The sequence below is a fragment of the Orbicella faveolata genome, unplaced genomic scaffold, assembly GCF_042242905.1.
Source record: "Orbicella faveolata isolate gen_17 unplaced genomic scaffold, um_ofav_v1 contig_47, whole genome shotgun sequence".
NCBI classification, from domain to species: Eukaryota; Metazoa; Cnidaria; class Anthozoa; order Scleractinia; family Merulinidae; genus Orbicella; species Orbicella faveolata.
The window spans coordinates 17826719-17847183 of NW_028301577.1; the positions used below are offsets into that span (position 1 = coordinate 17826719).

At 39.7% G+C, this 20465-nt stretch overlaps 2 protein-coding genes across 2 annotated transcripts; both read right to left on the reverse strand.

Annotated features, from left to right (window-relative positions):
* Window positions 1–3536: 3536 nt before the first annotated feature.
* On the reverse strand, window positions 3537–8283 carry LOC149097438 (coagulation factor IX-like). Its single transcript, XM_089279207.1, has 3 exons — window positions 7389–8283; window positions 5850–5967; window positions 3537–3932 (listed from the first exon to the last, which is right to left on the reverse strand). The coding sequence occupies exons 1-3, from the start codon at window positions 7737–7739 to the stop codon at window positions 3811–3813; spliced, it is 591 nt and encodes a 196-aa protein (XP_089135333.1). The 5' UTR covers window positions 7740–8283; the 3' UTR covers window positions 3537–3810.
* A 279-nt stretch (window positions 8284–8562) lies between these two features.
* On the reverse strand, window positions 8563–15752 carry LOC110041654 (uncharacterized). Its single transcript, XM_089279204.1, has 4 exons — window positions 15193–15752; window positions 14502–14619; window positions 12940–13053; window positions 8563–10314 (listed from the first exon to the last, which is right to left on the reverse strand). Exons 1-4 carry the CDS (start codon window positions 15547–15549, stop codon window positions 10178–10180), a joined length of 726 nt encoding a protein of 241 aa, XP_089135330.1. The 5' UTR covers window positions 15550–15752; the 3' UTR covers window positions 8563–10177.
* Between the last annotated feature and the right edge of the window lie 4713 nt (window positions 15753–20465).

Below are 20465 nucleotides of genomic sequence, written 5' to 3' on the forward strand. Positions count from 1 at the left end.
AACTGCACCACCGTCCCGAAAATGGACGAACCTAGGTGTTCACTCGATCGGGACCCAGCGGTTTCAAAACTAGACCTGGTCTTTGCAGGGGCGTGTTTAAAACACCTAATGGTGAAACGAAGAAATGTCATTACGGTTAGCCTAAATAGCGCACAGGTTAGCCTAAATATCACTGACTTAAAAGGTGGTTAGCTCTCAGTATAACATTGTTAAGTGTCATTGCATCATTTTCGCCATTTCGTGTTTTAAACACGCCCTCTTTGCAGGTCCAAAACCTAGGACAGGATCGGCATTAGCCGGACTCATTTGGATCTAGCCCCTGTGAGCATAGCCTTTATGTGTTCCGTAATGGCAGAAACCTATTGGGGTTGAAGAACCCCTTAGGGGCATCTAATAATACTCGTAGCAGATCACACTGCTGCGAAATATTGCTTATTGAAGCGGCCAAGAAAGTATTACTAAACATCATTTTGATCAGGAAAACTTTTCCTTTAGCCCATCTTACATGTTTGTTAGGAAATAATATAGTGTTTGAGTTTTTGAATGAGCCGATCCAGAGGGCTTCCGTTTTATCGTAATTAACTGCGTCAGACAAGTGTAGAGTTCTTGAAAATGAGGATTGTGAACCATCCAAGATCATTGACGTATCATCTATGTATTGCGAAATTTTGCATTCGGTTCCTAAGATCGTGATTCCATGAACCTCTTCATCATTCTACTGCGCTACTCAAAATTTCTGCGCATAGAATGAACAAATATGGGGAAAGGACACAGCCCTGTCTCACACCGCGACTTAATGTGAAGACCTCCGAGGCCCAACCGTTGTTTTGGATCCAGCTGCTAATACTGAGTATAGAATAATTTCATCCACGTAACCAAGGATGGTACAAAGGGTTTTCTCGATAAACTCCTCTCTACATACACTATCAAAGGGTTTCTCGAAGTCGACAAATAATAAAAGACCAGGAATTTGTTTGATCAGATTTGTGTAATTTATAATACTATCCAAAAGCCTAATGTTCTCTCCAATAAATCGTTTTTTCAGAAAACCGGTTTGGTCGTAGCTAATAATTCTTGGTAGAACTTTACGCATTCGATTGACTAGCAATAGATTGAGTCGCAATTTTGTAATCACAGTTAAGAAGGGTAAATGGTGTCCAGTTCTTTAAGAAATTGGCCGGTTTGTTCTTTTTTGGTAAAAGGATGATTAATCCTCTTCTTTTAGCAATTAATAGAAGGGCTTTTGCATGTGCACAATTTTTTGCATCAAAATGCGTTTAATAGGTAGTGATGTATGGCATTCCAGAAAACCTTGTAAAATTCAGCTGGGAGGCCGTCGCTTCCAGGGCTTTTATTTGATTCCATTGATTTTAAACTTTCTAGGCATTGAACTTCAGTCGGAGTTAGCCACAACAAATTATATGCTAAGGTGGAGCGTGGTTACTACTCGGAGCATGGCTCTAATTGTCAGTCATGTTTTGTACAAAAAGTCAGAGAGTATTTATTTGATTTCAGTGAAGTTAAAAATTTTCCCATAGGATTTTTTGCCGTATCAGTTGTACGGTGGCATAGCGGGTGATAAAGTAAACCTCTTTATCGCCCACGACCTTAACTTATGGTTTACTACTGACCTCGCACGCGATGTGATCTCGAAGACTATGACAGCTTCAAATAATTCTATTTCAGAGAACTAAGATGACCTTGATGCTTTGTAAAAAACAAAATACGTGTATATGAAGAAACTGGCCAAGGATAATTCCCAATAATTCAAATTTCTGTGCTTATTGCTGCTGAGTGCTGTAATCCAAGAAATTAAATAAACCAGTTTGTTTTCCGGTTACCGACGATCCTGAGTTCTGTATGGGAACAACCCTGCTCTGCACTCCTTACACCATCCTTCCCTTCGGGAGCATTTTGTGCCATTTAGGTAAACTAATATTAAATAAATAGTGAACAAAGAGAAGAGTTGATTGAAACTTTGATTCATTTTTCTAATAAGAGAGCATTAAACAGCTGGCGGGTCCCTGATTTAAGGGAATTCAGTATTTTACAACAATAAAGTTGGTCACGGTGGCATAGGTAACAATCTGGAAGTTTATCCGGCAGAGAAACTGTTGAATGTTTTACAATCGTCAAACATGCATGCAGTCTGGAAGGTTCGCTTAATTGGGGTTTCACTGTACATTCTGAAACAATTAACAATTGCTATCCAGGCTCCCTATATGTATTGACGCCAACTGTTAACATCATCATCATCGTCATCGTCATCGTCATCGCCATCGTCATCGTCATCGCCATCGTCATCGTCATCGCCATCGTCATCGTCATCGTCATCGTCATCGTCATCATCATCATCGTCATCATCATCGTCATCATCGTCGTCGTCGTCGTCATCATCATCATCATCAATATTAAAGTAATATTAACACCAAGGAGGATGCAAAACTTAAGAGTTTCCATAAAAACACCAAATAACGCCGTAAATGCTTGAGTCAAAGCAACATCCTTTGCTTTCACATATTTGTTTACCTCCTGTTCCACAGTCTTGGCGATTTTGAGGCGCCACAGAGCAAATTTCTATAATAACAAAACATGCATTATTACAATCCATCGAATATTTTCGCTTGCGCGCGATTGGTCTAAACGCGTCACGTGAGTGAATATGCCCCGACTAAAACTGGGCAATATCCGAGTGATATTTTCCAATTTTCAAAACTGCGCGTGTAGCGAGAAATATTTGAAGGATAATAAACACAATAGCCTCCATTTGGCGCGAAAATACTCTGGGATATTTGGCTTTTGACATGATCTGTTCCTGGAAGCTCACAGTTTTCTTAGAGCTTCGCTCTCAGAAACTGTTCGCTTCTCAGAACAGACCATGTCCGCCGACAAATATCCGAGCAAATTTTCGCGCCAAATAGGGGCTATTGTTTGTATAAAAGTACGGGGGCAACACGACCCGATACGATCGGTGAAAATAGATGTCTTTCTTTGACTGAAACTACGTTTAAAAAATTAACCCTTTTCAAAATGCTAATAATATTTAAGATCCTTCAAGATCTTCAATAAATTAAGAAATAGAAAACATGTCCCGTGTTTCTGTTAAGTTACAGAAACACGAGTGGAAGTCTAAGAGCACGAGAAATGCTTTGGGAATTAACACAAGCCGACAGGCGAGTGTTTCCACGTCTTTTTCGAGTTCTAGCTTCTAACCTTACAGCGCGCGTATTTCTCTGGGTTGTTTTCTAAATAGTTACGTGTTGTGGGCGTCTTCATCGATCGGTGTGTTTAAGGCAGATAACACAGAACTGTTACAACTTGAGTTGTGTCATATGTTGTACTTACCTGTTTGGCAGTGTATGCCTGTGTAGCCAGCTTGACAGCTACAAACATATCGGTCATTCTGGTCTGTACACGCTCCGCCGTTTAAACAAGGATCACTGGCGCATTCGTCGGTGTCTGTGTGAAAATGTTTTCATACACAGTTAAAAGTATGAACTTCAGTCTAAAGATTTGCCAGGAAAACCAATGCACATCCCACGGAGAGGCTCTTTGTTCATTGTTTCCAGACCGAATTGGAATTTTTAAAGTGTTGGTTTTTGCGGAGGGAGGAAAACCCGTGACCCAGAGAAAAAAACCCTTGGAGCAAGGATAAGAACCAACAACCAAACTCAACCCACATATGGCGCCGGGTCCAGCATTCAAACCCGTGCCACATATTGGTGAGAGGCGAGCGCTCTCACCACTGCGCCATCCCTGCTTCCTAATCTACAATCGTGGAATCTAGAGTCTACCGAAAAGTAACATGTTTCACTTACTCGTTTGGCAGTTATCTTCTTCATATCCTGCCACACAGATACAAACATATCCATTAACCTGGTCTGTACACGATCCTCCATTTAAACAAGGATTACTGGCGCATTCGTTGATATCTGTGTAGAAATATTTGCCGGTTCACTTTGATAAGACGTCCATAAATGTTCAAGAAAACAGACCAGCGTAAAGGTCCAGTAATACGGGCAACATTTTTCTTCAACTTGTCTCGCAACATTGTTGCACTGCAAGTTGAAACACATTATTGCACGTAATACCACGTTTGTGACCAACTTGTCTCGCAGCAAAATATAGCGTTGCAAGTTGAGGCAATATGTTGCGCAAAGTAGACTCGAGTTCACTTTCTGCAACAAATTTTAGTTTTGCTGCTCGTATTACCACTGAAGATACAACTTGTCTCGCAACAAATTTGAATTCTACGCTTGTTATTGGCTGTCGCGAAGCGTCGCAACGCGGCAAATAAAAGAAAAACATGACGGACGGTGAAGACGAGCCTGAATTCGAAGTAGACGAGTAACTCTCGGAAAGTCATAAATTTGCCTTGTACAAAGACCTCGAGGGCTATCATAGTCTTTGGGACGCCTCGTTTGTCCCTTCAAAACAAGCAGGAAAAAAGGCAAAAGGCTTGGAAGAACTGTCGCAAAATTACAACTTTTCGCCTAGCTACCTGAAACGACACTGAGCTTCATACTGAGAGAACTTCGCTGGCATGGAAAATTAAGAAGAAAATGACGGCCAGAAGTCGAAGTGGAACTTCGTCGAAATGCTACATTATATTAAATAAGGCGCCATCTTTATTTACACACGATTAACCAATTATACCTGTAGAATTCTGCAGACTTGCAACACTGTATTTTGCTGCGAGACAAGAACGTTAGTCACAAACGTGGTAATGCGCGCAACAATGTGTTTCAGCTTACAATGCAACAATGTTGCGAGACAAGTTGAAGTTGAAGAAAAATGTTGCGCGTATTACCGGACCTTAAAGGGAGTGTGGACATGCCGTATGATGTCAATGCATATTATTAATTCACTCTTTTCAGCACATCTTCTGCGACCTTTATTTGATATGCAAATGTTAAGTCAGTTTTACCACTTTTGCAGTTTTGAAACCAATACAAGGATTAATCAAAATGGCAATGGCAACAAAAACTACAAAATATCTAAAATTGTCGAGGAAAAGGTTTTTCTTATTCATTGTGGTAGATGCAATAATAAAGTGTATTATCGTTTGTCTCACGATGTAGTCACTTGAGATGTAGATCGCGACGTTTCGACTGCTTACTGCTAGTCTTCTTCAGGCGATAAAGTCGACTGATTGCACGGTATCATTTATATCACAAAGGTCGGCTGTGATTGGGGCATTTCGATCCTCCTATTGTTCCATTGTTCCGGTGAGTAGCTGTTCCCTCAGTGGTCCGCTGCTGTACCATTCTCCTGTCGAAACGTCGCGATCTACATCTCAAGTGACTACATCGTGAGACAAACGATAATACACTTTATTATTATATCTAAAATTTTGGTTTACGTAACTAATATTGTCTCTTGATGGCGAATTACTGATTTTCTGTAGCTAGAGAGGTTTTAATTTGAGTGTCCAACGAACTTGCCATTTTCTTATTTGGTTATGCATCCCTACGTTACACGATTAGCTTAAAAAAATCGTGCCAGTCTGTCATCCAATCAGAAATAAAACCAAAATTAACCAATCGTGACTCTCTCAGATGTTTTCCCCTGTTTCGCTCTTCGCGTGTATTTACTTCGAGTTTTGATTGGTTCTCTAGATTGTCTGTGTCTTTTGCGACTGGTCAGAGTGATTTTAATTTTACACCGCCATCGCTCGGTTTTGGAAATCAGTTTGTTATAATTATTTGGTCAATTAGGGAAGCAAAACCCATAGTAGCTCATAGTTGATAATTTAGATTCCTGTTATGCGCATGCCTGAGTTATGCTTTTTGATGCCACTCTCAGATCGGAAATTGCGTACATATCAGACAAAAGAAAATTAAACTGACCCACTCCACAGTGCTTTCCGGTAAAACCCGCTTTGCAAACACACTGATAGTCGTCTCGATTGTAAATCGGTCGACAGAAAGAAGTTCCAGGTTGACAAGGGTTGTTCATGCAAGGTGTCTGTTGAAAATACAGTGAAAAAAGTGAGGAAGGTCACTCTCGCTGCAGTTTATACTGAATAAGCACTGAGTATCCTCCCTCAGTCCCCCAAGGAGAGGTACTCCCTTACATTGGCTATATATGTATGTGCATGCGGACTCAAAGGGTATGGCTTGTTAGCCGTTTTGGTCAGAAATAGGGCATCTATTCTCAAATAGGGTATGCTCTCTGAAGTCTAGTCTTGAATCGGGCATGTTTTTAAGAAGAAGAAGCTACTTTTCCAGCGTCATCGATAAGACGATCGACAAACGCCCTTCACAATGCCTTTAACATCGGTCTGAACTAGGAAACGAATTATCAGACAGCCCTGAAAAAGGGTATTGATTTAATTGTTGTTGATATTGCTGTAATCTTAATCTTAATCTCAATTGTTGTTGATGTTACTGTAATCTTAATCTTACATTGTAAAGCGCTTTAGAATATTTTATAATTTTAGCGCAATATAAATCTAATATTGTTATTATTATTGTTATTGTTATTATCATCATCGTTATTATCATTATCATTATCATTATTATTATTATTATTATTATTATTATTATTATTATTATTATTATTAAGGGTCCGGTCTTACATAAGGTATCAAATATTTGGTCAGATCATAAAATTTAAGGGTCATAGAAGATCGCAGAATTTGGTCTTAAATAAGGTAAGGGTCTAGGGAATCGGGCCGCACATCCCTACCCAATTTTTCTGAGAGTACCCCCCGGCCTCACCCTGAGTTTACAAACTGATACAAGAGGGAATGTTATAGACCCTATTCATAAATGCATGACTACCAATTTAAAATTCTTTTGTATGCATTTAAATAAGCCCAACCGAACCTCGTTTGAGAGTAAAAATTCTTTTGAATTATCAACTCAAAAACGAGGTTAGTTGGGCTAATTTTAATACTTACAAAAGAATTTTTATTTGGCAGCCATTTAGCGGAATATCGTCTATGTAGAGAATAAAACCCCCGTTTCAACGTCTTGTTGAATAGGAGATAGCTTTCTGTAACCTGTACATAACGGATATTCTCTGAGAGACTTCAGTTATCTTAGAATTATTAAATACCATAATCATATGCAAGATTTTTATTCATGAGTTATTTGGTGCGCAGCTAACGACAAAACCGGCAGGCACACATTTACAACTCAATTTTGCTAGTCTGAAAGAGCGAGTCGTGGTTCGAAAACAGCCGATCAAACCTTTAAAATTGGCGTGAGAAAGACGATCTTTGATTGCATATCGACGAGTGACTTTTCTTTCCAAACTTTTTCTCTTCTGCAACTGATCCAGAACGAGTAAAAATATTACCCAAAACAAGCTGAATGAGGCGGCTGTCTCACTGTAAAAAGAAAGCAAAACAAAAAAACAAAAACGTTTGACGTGACTCTTACCTTAATATTATAATGATCAAAGCCAGCATGGCAAACTAAATCATCCGAGTTGAGAAACTTGTCCGTATTCAGCAGCTCACAAGAATGTCTTCCGTCAAGTGAAGTTGCAGCGAAATTAAACGAGTAACAATCTTGATTATTAATGCAGTGATAAGCACATTCTGTTGGACTCAAGACCATGAAGCTAACTAGAACAGCGCCATTTAAGCGGTGCGAGAGATTGTTAACAAAATGAGCGAAATTTACTGTATTGCGTTCTCGTCGGAAATTTTTAGTGCCGGTTGAGGTGTAAATACATGTTCCAAAAATTAAAGGAATCACTAAGGAGAGCGGTAATTTGCTGTGTTTCATCTGCAAACGAAAAGAATACAGGTTATAAGATCGAAGCTAATCTTGAATTAAGCGAAACTAATTTGTGATGCTCAAGTTACAAGCAATGGCGCGAAAGCTTAAAACATCGATTCCCTAGTTCCGAAAATACCATAGCTAAGATAAAAAAACGAAAGCTTAGATCGCAACAGTTTCAATAATCTTAACGCGGTCAGTTCTTACTCTTTAAGCGGCACAAACACAAGCGAGGTAAACGATACAGTACCCCTATCCCCAAAAAATAACATCTGCCGGCTACACTATGACAACAAATAAAATTACAAGAGCTTAGCTACCCTTCCGAAATATTAAAACGGTTTTTTATCACTCAAGGCTGCTGCATTTCGCAATCCGATACTTCCTTACAGAAATATGCTTACTCACCGTTGAGGTGTTTGTTCACCGGTATGTTTGTTCACCGGCCGTCGTGCATCTTAATTGTTTCATTTTGACAGCACTTTTAACTTTATGACAAGGGCGAAAAAAGAAAAGAAACTTATTTGGATATATATATATACCGACCACAGGGAAATTCAATAGTCTAATTGTTGATTCTTATTGATCATTCTGCCGAGTATCGACACCGCGGGAGAACTAACTATGGCTAATTTCAGGGCTTGTTTTCCAAACATGAGAGTCACCCGGTGATTGCTACTACTTTTGTGCTGAATTTCTTTTCTTTTTCTACAGTCCTGTGACATGCAAGTCAAATCTTGCGATCCGTAATTTGATTATGTGCAGTATTACACTGTGCTAACCGCTGCCTAATTTTCCCTGTTTTAATGTTCAAATTGTTGACCATGGGTTTTTATTTTGGTAATTACTCATTCCGGGGTCTAAGAACAGTTTTAAGTAATTAAACAGGCCTGAGGTGACTCATTATCCAACTCCACAGTCAGCAGAGTTTAGATAATGCCGCATGCAAAACAATACTCTTGGAGACTACGTTTTTAAATGTCATCTGTGTTAAAAATCTTATAGGCAGTATCCAAAATCTCAGAACATAAAGCGATTGTCAGGGACTGATAAAAACAGCTCTTTATTTGAAAGTACTTGTATTCATAAGATAAGCAAGACGTTGAGTATACTACTTGAGTGCTGACACGGCTGTAGTTATGAGAATCAACAGAAGATCGAACGCTTGCAAAGGAGAGATGTTCATATCATCCTCAAAACTCTCAAGAAATGAAGAGTGATGCCATTATAGATCGATTAGGATGGAAACCGCTTTCTGGGAGACGTGACGAGCATATAAAAGAACTTTTCAATAAGTGCCTCAAGGACAAGGAACACGTCCCGGATTTATTTAAAAACTATTTTAATACAAGACGTATTGACATACTCTCTTATTTTATTAGAAGTAGTGGCACGAATCTTTTTATCGATCGTTCGTTTTATTACAAGGGTGAATTATTTTTTACTCTTAGTTTTAGAGTTTGACGCATTTTTAAATTTCCCATTTTAATAGTTTTGAAATATTCACTTCATCTTTGTTTTATTTGACAGGGCCCACATCGATATCAGTTTTATAACTGAAGTTGTTACCCTGTAAAAATATTTTCAATAATTATTATTATTTTCTGAATAATAATAATTTCACTTACAAATATCAACGAATAGTTACAAAACAATAAAATATTGAAAAAAATTATTAAGCTACGAGCTATAATAAGAAAGCTGTATTAATCCTTTGTTATAAATGACGTAAGATGAAAAACAAATTAATGGCTCAGCTTCTAGAAAATGTGACAAAAAAATTAGCCTAATAAAAAACTTGCTTTATAAGTAGTCTAAACATCGTATTAAGCACAAATAATGTCAACTACAAAAACTATTATTATTATTATTATTAAAATTCTTCTTTAAATTCTCACTAATACCTATCATTTTTGAGCCGAAAGCACTAGCTTATTTAAGGTAAATCAAAGTGCTCTATGAGCCAACTCGTGATATTTCTAAGGAATGATGATTGACACGAGTTAACCTTTGCGTACTATGGAATTAGTCGTTTTGCTAAAAACTCACTTCTGTTTTTAAAGGCAAACATTACAATAAGTTTGCAAAATTTACAATTACATTTTTACATGGTAAAGTTTGCCCATCCCGACATGAAGTGCTGGTGCAGGTGTATGTGATCAAGTTAATATAATGCAAAGTAATACTGTGCTGTGCATAGCGCTCTTACAAAAAAAAAAAATGCGAACAAAAATAACTAACATTTTAAATTTTAAAATGTGCCCGCAGGGCCAGTCTGAAAGGGTTCTGTGGTTTAAACTGAGGTATGTCGGATGGCAAGCTGTTGTATTCTGTCATTGTTCTTAGGAAGAAGTTGTCCCTGTGGATCTCTCATCTTGTCCCTTGGTTGATGTAGGTTGCCTGTGATCTTGTGTAGTAATTTGATCAATGGAGGATGCAAACCTTTAAGAGTTTCCATAAAAACACCAAATGACGCCGGAAATGCTTGAGTCAAAGCAACATCCTCTGTCTTCACATACTTGTCGACTGATCCCTCCCCATCCACAGTTTTGGCGATTTTGAGGCGCTACAGAGCAAATTTCTATCATAACAAAAACGTCCGGAATCATAATCCATCAAATATTTTCGCTGGCGCGCGATTGGTCTAAACGCGTCTCGTGACTGAATATGCCCCAGCTAAAACTGAGGAATATCCTAATGATAGTCCCCTATTTTCAAAACATCGCGTGTTTCTAAAAATATTTGAAGGACAATAAACACAATAGCCTCCATTTGACGCGAAAATATGCTCGGATATTTGTCCTTGTACTTTACCTATTCCTCAAAGCTCATAGTTTTTCTCGAGCTACGCTCTCGGAAAACTGTTCGCTTCTCCGAACAGATAATGTCTGCCGGACAAATATCCAAGCATATTTTCACGCCAAATGAAGGCTACTGTTTATATAAAAGGTAAAGTGAGGGGAGAGTTCTGTACAGCAAATGATCCCCAAATTGTACCGCAAATAATCCCGGGACCAGAACTGATTCCACCGCAAAAAGTTCGGAATGGCGTGGACTTCATGAAAAGTCTATGGATGGATACATATTTTCTTAATTATCCTTGTTGAAGAAAAGACAAGTACCTCAGGCATGAAAGCAGCAATAAAAAAGGTTTAACATACTGCGCAAAATACTAAATTGACATGTGTCGACTGCATAAATTTTTCGTTTGGGAAACGCACTGCAAAAGGAAACATGAATCTACGAAGATGCCTCTGCCATCTAATTAACCGCTTAGAAAGTTTCCCTGAACACTTCTTATACCTGCGTCCTAGAGAGCCACGGACCCCCACGAAAGTGCTAGTTACCGTGGTAAAAATGTAGTCAATCGTTACCGTTGAAAAAAATGTAGTCAGTCCACTTGGGAATTCTCAGTTGTCTCCAAATTTGAGGAAATAGTGAACATCCTAAGTTATCATACATCTCAGGCCCGGACCCAGTGAAGTCATTTAGGGAAGGATCTAGCTAAACTACAAATTTCAAACACAGGATTCCGTGTAACCTCGTCTCCAGGGCTTTTCCCTTGAAGCACCTTCAAAGGTAAAGCCCTAGGGACGAGGTTGGTTTCGTGACGTTGGATATCATTTTTAAAGTTACATTCAAATCGTTCATACTGCACATTTTCTTGATTTTCATACAGTAACTGTTGTATCAAAATATTGGACCATTACTGTGAAACTCAGAAAACCGTGAAAGCAAGGAAATTAAGCGTGCGAAAACTAAACCGCAAACACTAGCGATAATAGGACACGTTCGATATATCAATATTCTAACATGGCACCAAGGCTTTCAGGGCAAACTTCTATGTTTGGTGGTGTTTTCTTTGTATCCAAGTCTCTTTTAATATTGAAAGACAAAGGAGACTTAAAAAATTTGCAATTTTGACCCGGAAGTCTTGGATCGATGTTGGAATATTGATATATATCGAACTTGGCCTATTGGTTGTGGTTTTGAGATTTTCTCACGTGTCCTGAACTTTATAGTGATTGGTTCAGTACCAAATTAACCTTTCGGAATCAAATCCAAATGTTCACGGTTTTCTGAGTTTCACAGTAATAAAAAAAGCGATTGCATAAATTTTAAATCCACTGTCCAAATTCCTGAGTCCTCACATTTCCAAATTTTATAGCGAGGCGACCATTTTCGGTACGGGATCATTTACGGTGCAATCTGGGGATCATTTCCGGTCCCGGGATCATTTGCTGTACAATTTGGGGATCATTTGCGGAACGGGGATCATCTGTGGGCCTGTACAGTTCTCTTACGAACACGACGTCGACCCGATACGATCCGTGAAAAACAGATGCCTTTCTTTAGTTGAAACTATCTTTAAAAATTAACCCTTTAAAAATGCTAATAACACTTAAGGTTCTTAAGCGATTTTCAATTAATTAAGAAATAGAAAACATGTACCATGTTTCTGCTGAGTTATAGAAACAAGAGTCGAAGTTTGGGAGAACGCGAGTCGACAGGCGATTTTCCAGTTCTCCCAAACTTCTACGAGTGTTTCTACTGATCTTTCTATTTAATTAGATTATGAGATCGAAATTTCTATCACGCATAGAAATCGAGAGGGAACAATCTAATTGTTTTAGTATGAATCTACTAGTCGTTCACACAGTTTACCTAAATCCTCCTCAGAGACACTTCAAAAACGCACAAAGTGGCCGTCATTTTGTTAACAAGGGCACACTGCTAGGCTACTCATTACTGACTAGTCGTTCAAAACATCGATCTAAATCTTCTTCACAGACATTTCAAAAACGCAAAAAAGGGGCCGGCAGTTCTTTATCAAGCGCCCACTGCTACGCTACCCACTATCTACAACAGAATAGATAGTGGGTACCGTAGCCAATCAGAGAACAGCATTCGTGATAGAACGCTAGTAGATTTATACTAAAACAACTAGATTATTCGCTCTCGATTTCTATGCGTGATAGTTGACTCGGGCTGCGCCCTCGTCAACTATTGTGCGATAGAAATCTGGAGCTCATAATCTAATTGTTAAATATAAATAGAAACACGATTTTAAACCAATCAGCGAACGTATTTTCTCTGGGATATTTTCTAAACAGTTATATTGTGGGTGTCTTTAACGATCGTTGTGTTTAAACCACATGATACAGAACTGTTATAACAAGAGACGTAAATCATATTTTGTGCTTACCAGTTTGGCACTGTATGCCTGTGTAGCCAGCTTGACAGCTACAAACATATCCGTTAACCTGGTCTGTACACGATCCTCCGTTTAAACAAGGATTACTGGCGCATTCGTTGGTATCTGTGTGAAAATGTTTTTGTGCACAGTTAAGAACATAAAGAACTTCAGTCTAAAGACTTGCCAGTTAAACCAATACAAATCAATAGATTAATTTTCTCAAGGGAACAATATAAATACGTCTCATCAGGAGACTGAGAATACATGTGAGAATAGGCGTGAACAATCTAGGTTGACTTTTCTGGATACCTTCAATTGTGCTTCAACTGGAATGAAGGAAAAGTTCAAATGAGGTGATTTTTTTTACAACCAGTTGTACAAACTTGGATGTTTTCGAGGAGAAATAGGTATATATGCATTTTTTTTTTAAAAAAAGAAACGGCAATTTGTCCTAATTCTTTTTTTCGGAAACTAAGGCCGTCAAAACTTACGACCCATCTGTTCTCCTGACAAAAACTTAAGACAAATTTGCTTTTCTTCGAAAAAAGTCTTGTCGTAAAATTCAAGTTTGCTGGCTATTTTACCATTTTAATTTAATTTGAAGTAAATTTTATTGTTTTTTAGTTCTTTTTATTGTAAGGCCATATTCGTCCCATGGTGCAATGAGGACGGATGACGAAATTTTATTGTACTCTAGAACAAGATTTTACAAATGTATTTTTTAAATTTACAATTATTGGCAGCCTCGCCCTCGACTCGACCATTTTTTGACATCATCTGACACGATAACAATAAATAAACGAATAAATAAATAAATAAATAAACAATAAATAAATAGGAATTTGCGGTGGCATATCCCTCAGAGAGGCTCTTCGTCCAATGTTTCCAGATCTGAATTGGAATTTAGAAGTACTGTGTTGGTTTTTGTCAGTGGAGGGAGGAAAACCGGAGAACCCCGAAAAAACCCTTAGAGCAAGGATAAGAACCAACAACAAACTCAACCCACATATGGTACCGGGTCCACTGCGGATTCGAATTAACCCGGGTTACATTGTTGGAAGGCGAGCGCTCTCACCTCTGCGCCATCCCTGCTTCCCAACAATCTACAATCATGGAAGAGTCTACGGCAAAGCAACATGTTTCACTCACTAGTTTGGCAGTTATCTCCTTCATATCCTGCCACACAGCCACAAACATATCCATTAACCTGGTCTGTACACGCTCCTCCGTTTAAACAAGGATTACTGGCGCATTCGTTGATATCTACGTTAAGATCTTCGCTTCGCCTCGCATCTATTTACTTCGAGTTTTTATTGGTTCACTTGATTGTCTGTGTCCTTTGTGATTGGCCAGAGTGATATGATTACTTTAATTTAAGTTTTACGACACTCAGTTGAAAAACCGCTGCACTCGTCATCGCTCGGTTTTGGAATTTAGTTTGTTATAATTATTGAGTCCATTAACAGTTAATAATTTAGATTCCTGTTTTGCACATGCCTCAGTTATCCTTTTTGAAGCGACTCTCAGTTCGGAAATTGTGTGCATATCAAACAAAAGAAAATTAAACTGACCCATTCCGCAGTACTTTCCGGTAAAACCTGCTTTGCAAACACACTGATAGTCATCTCGATTGTAAATCGGTCGACAGAAAGAAGTTCCATGTTGACATGGGTTGTTCATGCAAGGTGTCTGTGGAAAAATACAGCGAAACTTTCTCAGAATTGTTAAAATGTCTGTTACTAAAATCGTAATTCGTAGAAAGTGAGAAGGATCACTCTCGCTGGAGTTTATTTCTGAATAATAAGCTGTGCCAACTGAGACAATAGGGCATGTTAATAATAAATTGCAATATGTCTAGGGAAAAAACGTCTTTATTGAATAGAAAATGTTTTTCTGTAATCTGTATAACAGATATTCTATGAGGGACTGCGGTTATCCTTAAATTATGAAATAATATTATCGTTTGCAAGATTTTTACTTATGATTTATTTGGTGCGAAGATAACGACATTTCGGCAGGCACATTCACAACGCAAATTTGCTGGCCTGAAAGAGTGAGTTCTGGTTCGAAAACAACCTGTCAAGTCTTCCAAATGGGTGTTGCAAAGTCGATCATATCTTTGATTAATAAAGTTGTCGATGAGTAACGTTTCTTTCCAAACTATCACTTTTCTACAACTGATCCAGAACTGAACGAGTAAGAACATTACACAAAACTAAAAGAAGCTGGAATTGTGGAAGAACAAAAACGTTTGACTCTTACCTTAATATTATAGTGATCAAAGCCAGCATGGTAAAGTAAATCATCCGAGTTGAGAAACTTGTCCGTATTCAGCAGCTCACAAGAATGTCTTCCGTCAAGTGAAGTTGCAGCGAAATTAAATGAGAAGCAATCTTGATTATGAATGCATTGATAAGCACATTCTATGGGACTCAAGACCATGAAGCTCACCAGAACAGCGCCATTTAACCGGTGCGAGGGATTATTAACAAAATGAGCGAAATTTACTGTATTGTATTTGCCATCTCGTCGGAAACTTTGTGTGCCGGTTGAGGTGTAAAAACATGTTCCAAAAATTAAAGGAATCACTAAGGACAGCGGTAATTTCTTGTGTTTCATCTGCCAAAGAAAAAGTACAGATTATGATTGAGGCTAATCTTGAAGTAAGGTTGTATTAAAACTTAAGCTTGTTCGTGACACTTAAGTTACAAGCACTGTCGCGAAAACCTAAAACATCGATGCTCTGGTTCCGAAAATATTATAATTAAGATAAAGAAACGAAAGTCTAGATCGCAGCAGTTTCAATAATCATAACGAGATCGATTCTTTCTCTTTGAGCGGCACAAACACGAGCGAGGTAAAAGACACAATGCCCCTAATCCCAAAAGAATATCAGCTGCCGGCTACCCTATGACAACAAATAGAATTATAAGAGCTTAGCTACCCTTCCAAATATTGAAGAAGGCTTTTTATCACTCAAGTCTGTTGCATCTCTTAATCTGATGCTTCCTAATAAACAAGATGTTTGTTCACCGGCCGTCGTACATTTTACTTGTTTGATTTTGACAGCAACGTTAACTTTATGACAAGGATGAAAAAGAACAAAACATTATTTGGACATATATCGACCACAGGGAGATTGAATTGTTGATTCTTATCGGCGCTGCAGAGTAATCAATTTACCGAGGCTCTGTTATAATTAGACACCGCGGGGGAACTATACGGCTTGTTTCCCAGATTGTTTCCCAAATTGCTTGTTTTCCGTCTGATTTCCAGTGCTGTTGTGCGGAATTCTTTTCTGTTTCTACAGTCGTGTGACATGCAAGTCAGATCTTGCGATCCACAATTTAATTCCTAGTTATTGCAATGTGCTGCCTGCTGTCGTTTCCCAAGCCTGACTGTTTTTAATTTCAAATTGTTAAAAATGCGTTTCGTTTTAGTAATTATGCATTCAGTTATAAGAACAGGTGTCGACAAAACTACATTATATCCAACTCCACCGTCAGCATAGTTTAGATAATGTCGCATGCAATGAGTAGTAAGGAAGTCCGGCGACAAATACCGGCAAACTCGTGTGTTCTGCGGCACATTCATGTCCAATACACCCAACTAGAGTCGATTCGTCTGAGGCACTTGACGATTCGACTCGATTCGCACAGAGTCGATCCGCACCACCGGAGGTCAAGACCCGTGAATGATACATAAACGTTTCTCGTTCTTAAAACGTGACTACAAACTTGAGTCGATTCGTGTGAGGTACTTAACGATTCGACTCGATTCGCACAGAGTCGATACGCACCACCGGAAGTCACGACCCGTGAAATAATAACACATAAACGTTTCTCGTTCTTAAAATGTGACTACAAACTTGAGTCGATTCGTGTGAGGTACTCAACGATTCGACTCGATTCGCACGGAGTCGATCCGCACCACCGGAAGTCAATACCCGTGAAATAATAATAAATAAACGTTTCTCGTTCTTACAACGTGACTACAAACTTGAGTCGATTCGTGTGAGGTACTTAACGATTCGACTCGATTCGCACAGAGTCGATCCGCACCACCGGAAGTCAAAACCCGTGAAATAATAATACATAAACGTTTCTCGTTCTTACAACGTGACTACAAACTTGAGTCGATTCGTGTGAGGTACTCAACGATTCGACTCGATTCGCACGGAGTCGATCCGCACCACCGGAAGTCAAAACCCGTGAAATAATGATAAATGAACGTTTGTCGTTCTAAAGACGTGGCGACAAACTTCGGTCGATTCGGTGAGGCACTTAACGAAGCGACTTGATTGGTCGGGAATGTTTCGTGCAAAGTGGAATCATTTCCCTGGAAGTTTACTCGCAGTAGGCAGTAACTGGGGAGTGAATTTTTTGACGATTCGTGTCGATTCGCCCGATTCGTCGCGAATCGTTGTTGCAAAGTGGAATCGTCTCACCGGAAATCGACTTGCGGTAGGCAATAACAGGGGGTGTGAAATTGTTGCGATTCGACTCGATTCGGACGATTCGTCGCGAATCGTTGTTGCAAAGTCGAATCGTCTCACCGGAAATCGACTTGCGGTAGGCAATAACAGGGGGTGTGAAATTGTTACGATTCGAGTCGATTCGTACGATTCGTCGCGAATCGGCCTTGCAAAGTCGAATCGTTTCACCGGAAGTCGACTCGCGGAAGGTATAATATGGTTGAGGACCTGTCATTCGGTTAAAAATACGGGCATTTCAATAAAATTAATTAATTGATTCATTCATTCATTCATCCACACGATTCGCCCGTGGCCATCGGTTTGTTTAAAGGCCGCATACTTTGACCACACGCTTTCTTTGGTTACAGGATTCTTATAAAAGGCGCACGTTAATTTCACGTTGTTCGCGTAAACAGAAATTACCTAAGTTAATTGCCTAATGTTAATCCAGGGATATTGAAATGTTATTCTTCATTTCGATGTGTGCTTTCTTCACTGGAAAGTCTTTGGCTTTGTTCCCCAGCAACGATTGGTAACAGAGCCGCAAGCTTTTTTATAACTGGATTGATTGGTTAATTTATTATTACTTCACAATCCTTTTTGATAACCCGTTTCTTATTTCTAAATTATAGTTAAGGCTCGTAATAAATGTTTATAAAAAGACGGTCGTTATGGCGTTTTCCGCGGAATATTGACGCTGGTTTGTGCACTTTATTCGGATTATTAATTCCACTCCAGTCCTTTTCTTTGTTTTTCTCACTTTCATGGTATGTTTGCATTCATTACAGTTTGCATGATAACTTTGGTGAGATTTCGTTCAAAAGATGGCTGGCTTTTTAGCACATCGTATGCGTTTATTTCGTTTTTTATCTGTTATTAATTTCGTTGGAACGAGTTTTTTAAAGTTATGTTCATTTACGTCGGTTGTGAAAAGGTTTGTCTGTGGCGAAAAGGAGGAAATTGTCGTTGATGGAAAGAGAAAGCGGTTGGATGGCGAGGACGCAAGTTTTGCTCGTGTGGTGGAAGGTTTTTTTATTTGTTTCCTGAGTTTGGGGAAGTGGAACGTGGCTTCCCAGATTTTCACAACTTCAGTTTGAATTCTGGGAAGCCAATGCCAACGGTGCTTGTCAGTTTACAAGAGAGATGTAGGGGCTGTAACAAAGTTTTAGCTGTCGATCCAAATACCCATGTTGTCGTTATTTACCAGGAACAGCGTGGCAGCTATCTTGCTTCGCGAGTAACTAAATGCTGTCGCACTTGCAAGATATATGAACACTATGGTTATTGGACGCAGGAGGGAAAGCGCCAGAAATCGTGTCGAATCGACAACATTTTCAGCCCACCCTCAAAGCCCAGATGCGCTATAGTTTCTAAGTCTCGCGCAAATCGACTTCCGGCATGACGAATCGACAGAAAGAGAAACGACTCGTGTCGATTCCATCCAAAAGGGTCCTCGAATCGACATCCGGTTGGTCGAATCGTCAATTTAAAACACGAATCGACTCTAGTTGGGTGTATTGGACAACCCTCCGCGAAGCTAGCAAAGCCTTATGCATGCGTCGAATGCCGGGCACGCTTCACACAAGCTGGCAACCTTCAACGACACGCAGAAATATGCACACAAGGAAGAACAATTACCCATTGTCCAAACGAGCGGGTCGAAGCTCCGCTGACCGCTTATGAAAGAGTTTTCTACCACTACAACGATTCACAAACTTCAGCATCATCGATCTGCTTGCTTGAGCACACAAGCAAGCTGTTGAGAAAGCATATACATCAAAGTTTATGCGGTCACGGCGGCGAGAGATGGATCGTTGGAACTTCGGTGGATGGTTATGACCTGACCACGAAGACTGTATTCCAATATCACGGCTGCATTGGCACGGCTCTCGGTGCTGTTTTCCAAGCAGTAGGAACGCTTTTATAAGCCACGGCCAAACACGAGAAAACCGATATCTTGCCACATGTAGTAGCTCCAACAAGAGCCCTGCAACAGGCTGGCTACCGCGTATTCGAGAAATGGGAATGCGATGATCAAAAAACACAAAACGTTTTACAAAAACAGGAAACGAGAACCTATCCGCACGCTGTCTTCTATGACTTTGAATCGTACCATGACAAAACAAAGAAAAACGAGGTCACAACCTCACGAATGAAAACGCTCATGTCCCTATTTCAGCGTGGGCGACACGCTTGAACGCGAGCCCACGCATATCTGTGACCCAAACCCGAAAGAGCTGATCCGGAAGTTTATGGAAGAGTTGGAGAGGCGCGGAAGATAGATATCAATCAGGAGATATCAACCTGTTTACAGGAAAACATCGTAGGGCGATAGTGGAATGGTGCGACCAGGTGCCTGTCTTAGGTTTCAACTGCGGGCGTTATGACTTGAACCAGGAGCCATAATCGGGGACGGAGATCGTAAGCCTTGGGATCCGCGCGCACCCATGATACGGGAAAATTTTTCTATTTTTAGAACAAATTGCGCCATCATGACATCATAAATCCGCGCAGATCCATGTACAAGTTGTGGGTTCTCGCGTGGATGTTGTCATGTTGCCTGATCAAATGATGTGATCAAATGGCCAGAGTTGAGAGATTTGTACAGCAATGGCAGGGTTTTCCCCGCGCGACATCCGCAAAAATCCTCGCAGCAAATACGCGCGCCGTGTGCTGCACGCGATGGCGCAATTTGTTCTAAAAATAGAATTTTTGTCCCATATCATGGGGACAGCCCCAATACTAGAAATGGCGCGCGCTTACGGTCTCCGTCCCCGATTATGGCTCCTGCTTGAACCTGATCAAGGAGCATATGCATTTCGCAGAGCTATTAGCTGACACGACGGACAAGGTCCAAGTAGGAAGAAGAGCAAACACAACGATGTTCATGAAAACAAACGGCTTTGTCGATGTTTGTTCCGCTTTGTCGATGTTATCAACTATCTGGGGCCAGGAACCAACTAGGAAAAGTGGGTGAAAGCGTACGGCTGCTCTGTCCAGAAATCGTGGTTTCCTTACGAGTAGTTTGACAGCTGTAGATGAAGTTTGAAGAAATGCCACC

Bases quoted from the DNA above. Each gene is read 5' to 3' on its own strand.
- LOC110041654 (XM_089279204.1), bottom strand. From the start codon at position 15,549: ATGAAACACAAGAAATTACCGCTGTCCTTAGTGATTCCTTTAATTTTT. The intron at 14,620-15,192 runs GTAAGAGTCAAA...ATTTTTCCACAG, and splicing joins TTGATCACTATAATATTAAG to ACACCTTGCATGAACAACCC. The intron at 10,315-12,939 runs GTAAGCACAAAA...TTGTTATGATAG, and splicing joins AGGCATACAGTGCCAAACTG to AAATTTGCTCTGTAGCGCCT.
- LOC149097438 (XM_089279207.1), bottom strand. From the start codon at position 7,739: ATGAAACACAGCAAATTACCGCTCTCCTTAGTGATTCCTTTAATTTTT. The intron at 5,968-7,388 runs GTAAGAGTCACG...TATTTTCAACAG, and splicing joins TTGATCATTATAATATTAAG to ACACCTTGCATGAACAACCC. The intron at 3,933-5,849 runs GTCAGTTTAATT...ATTTCTACACAG, and splicing joins CGGAAAGCACTGTGGAGTGG to ATATCAACGAATGCGCCAGT.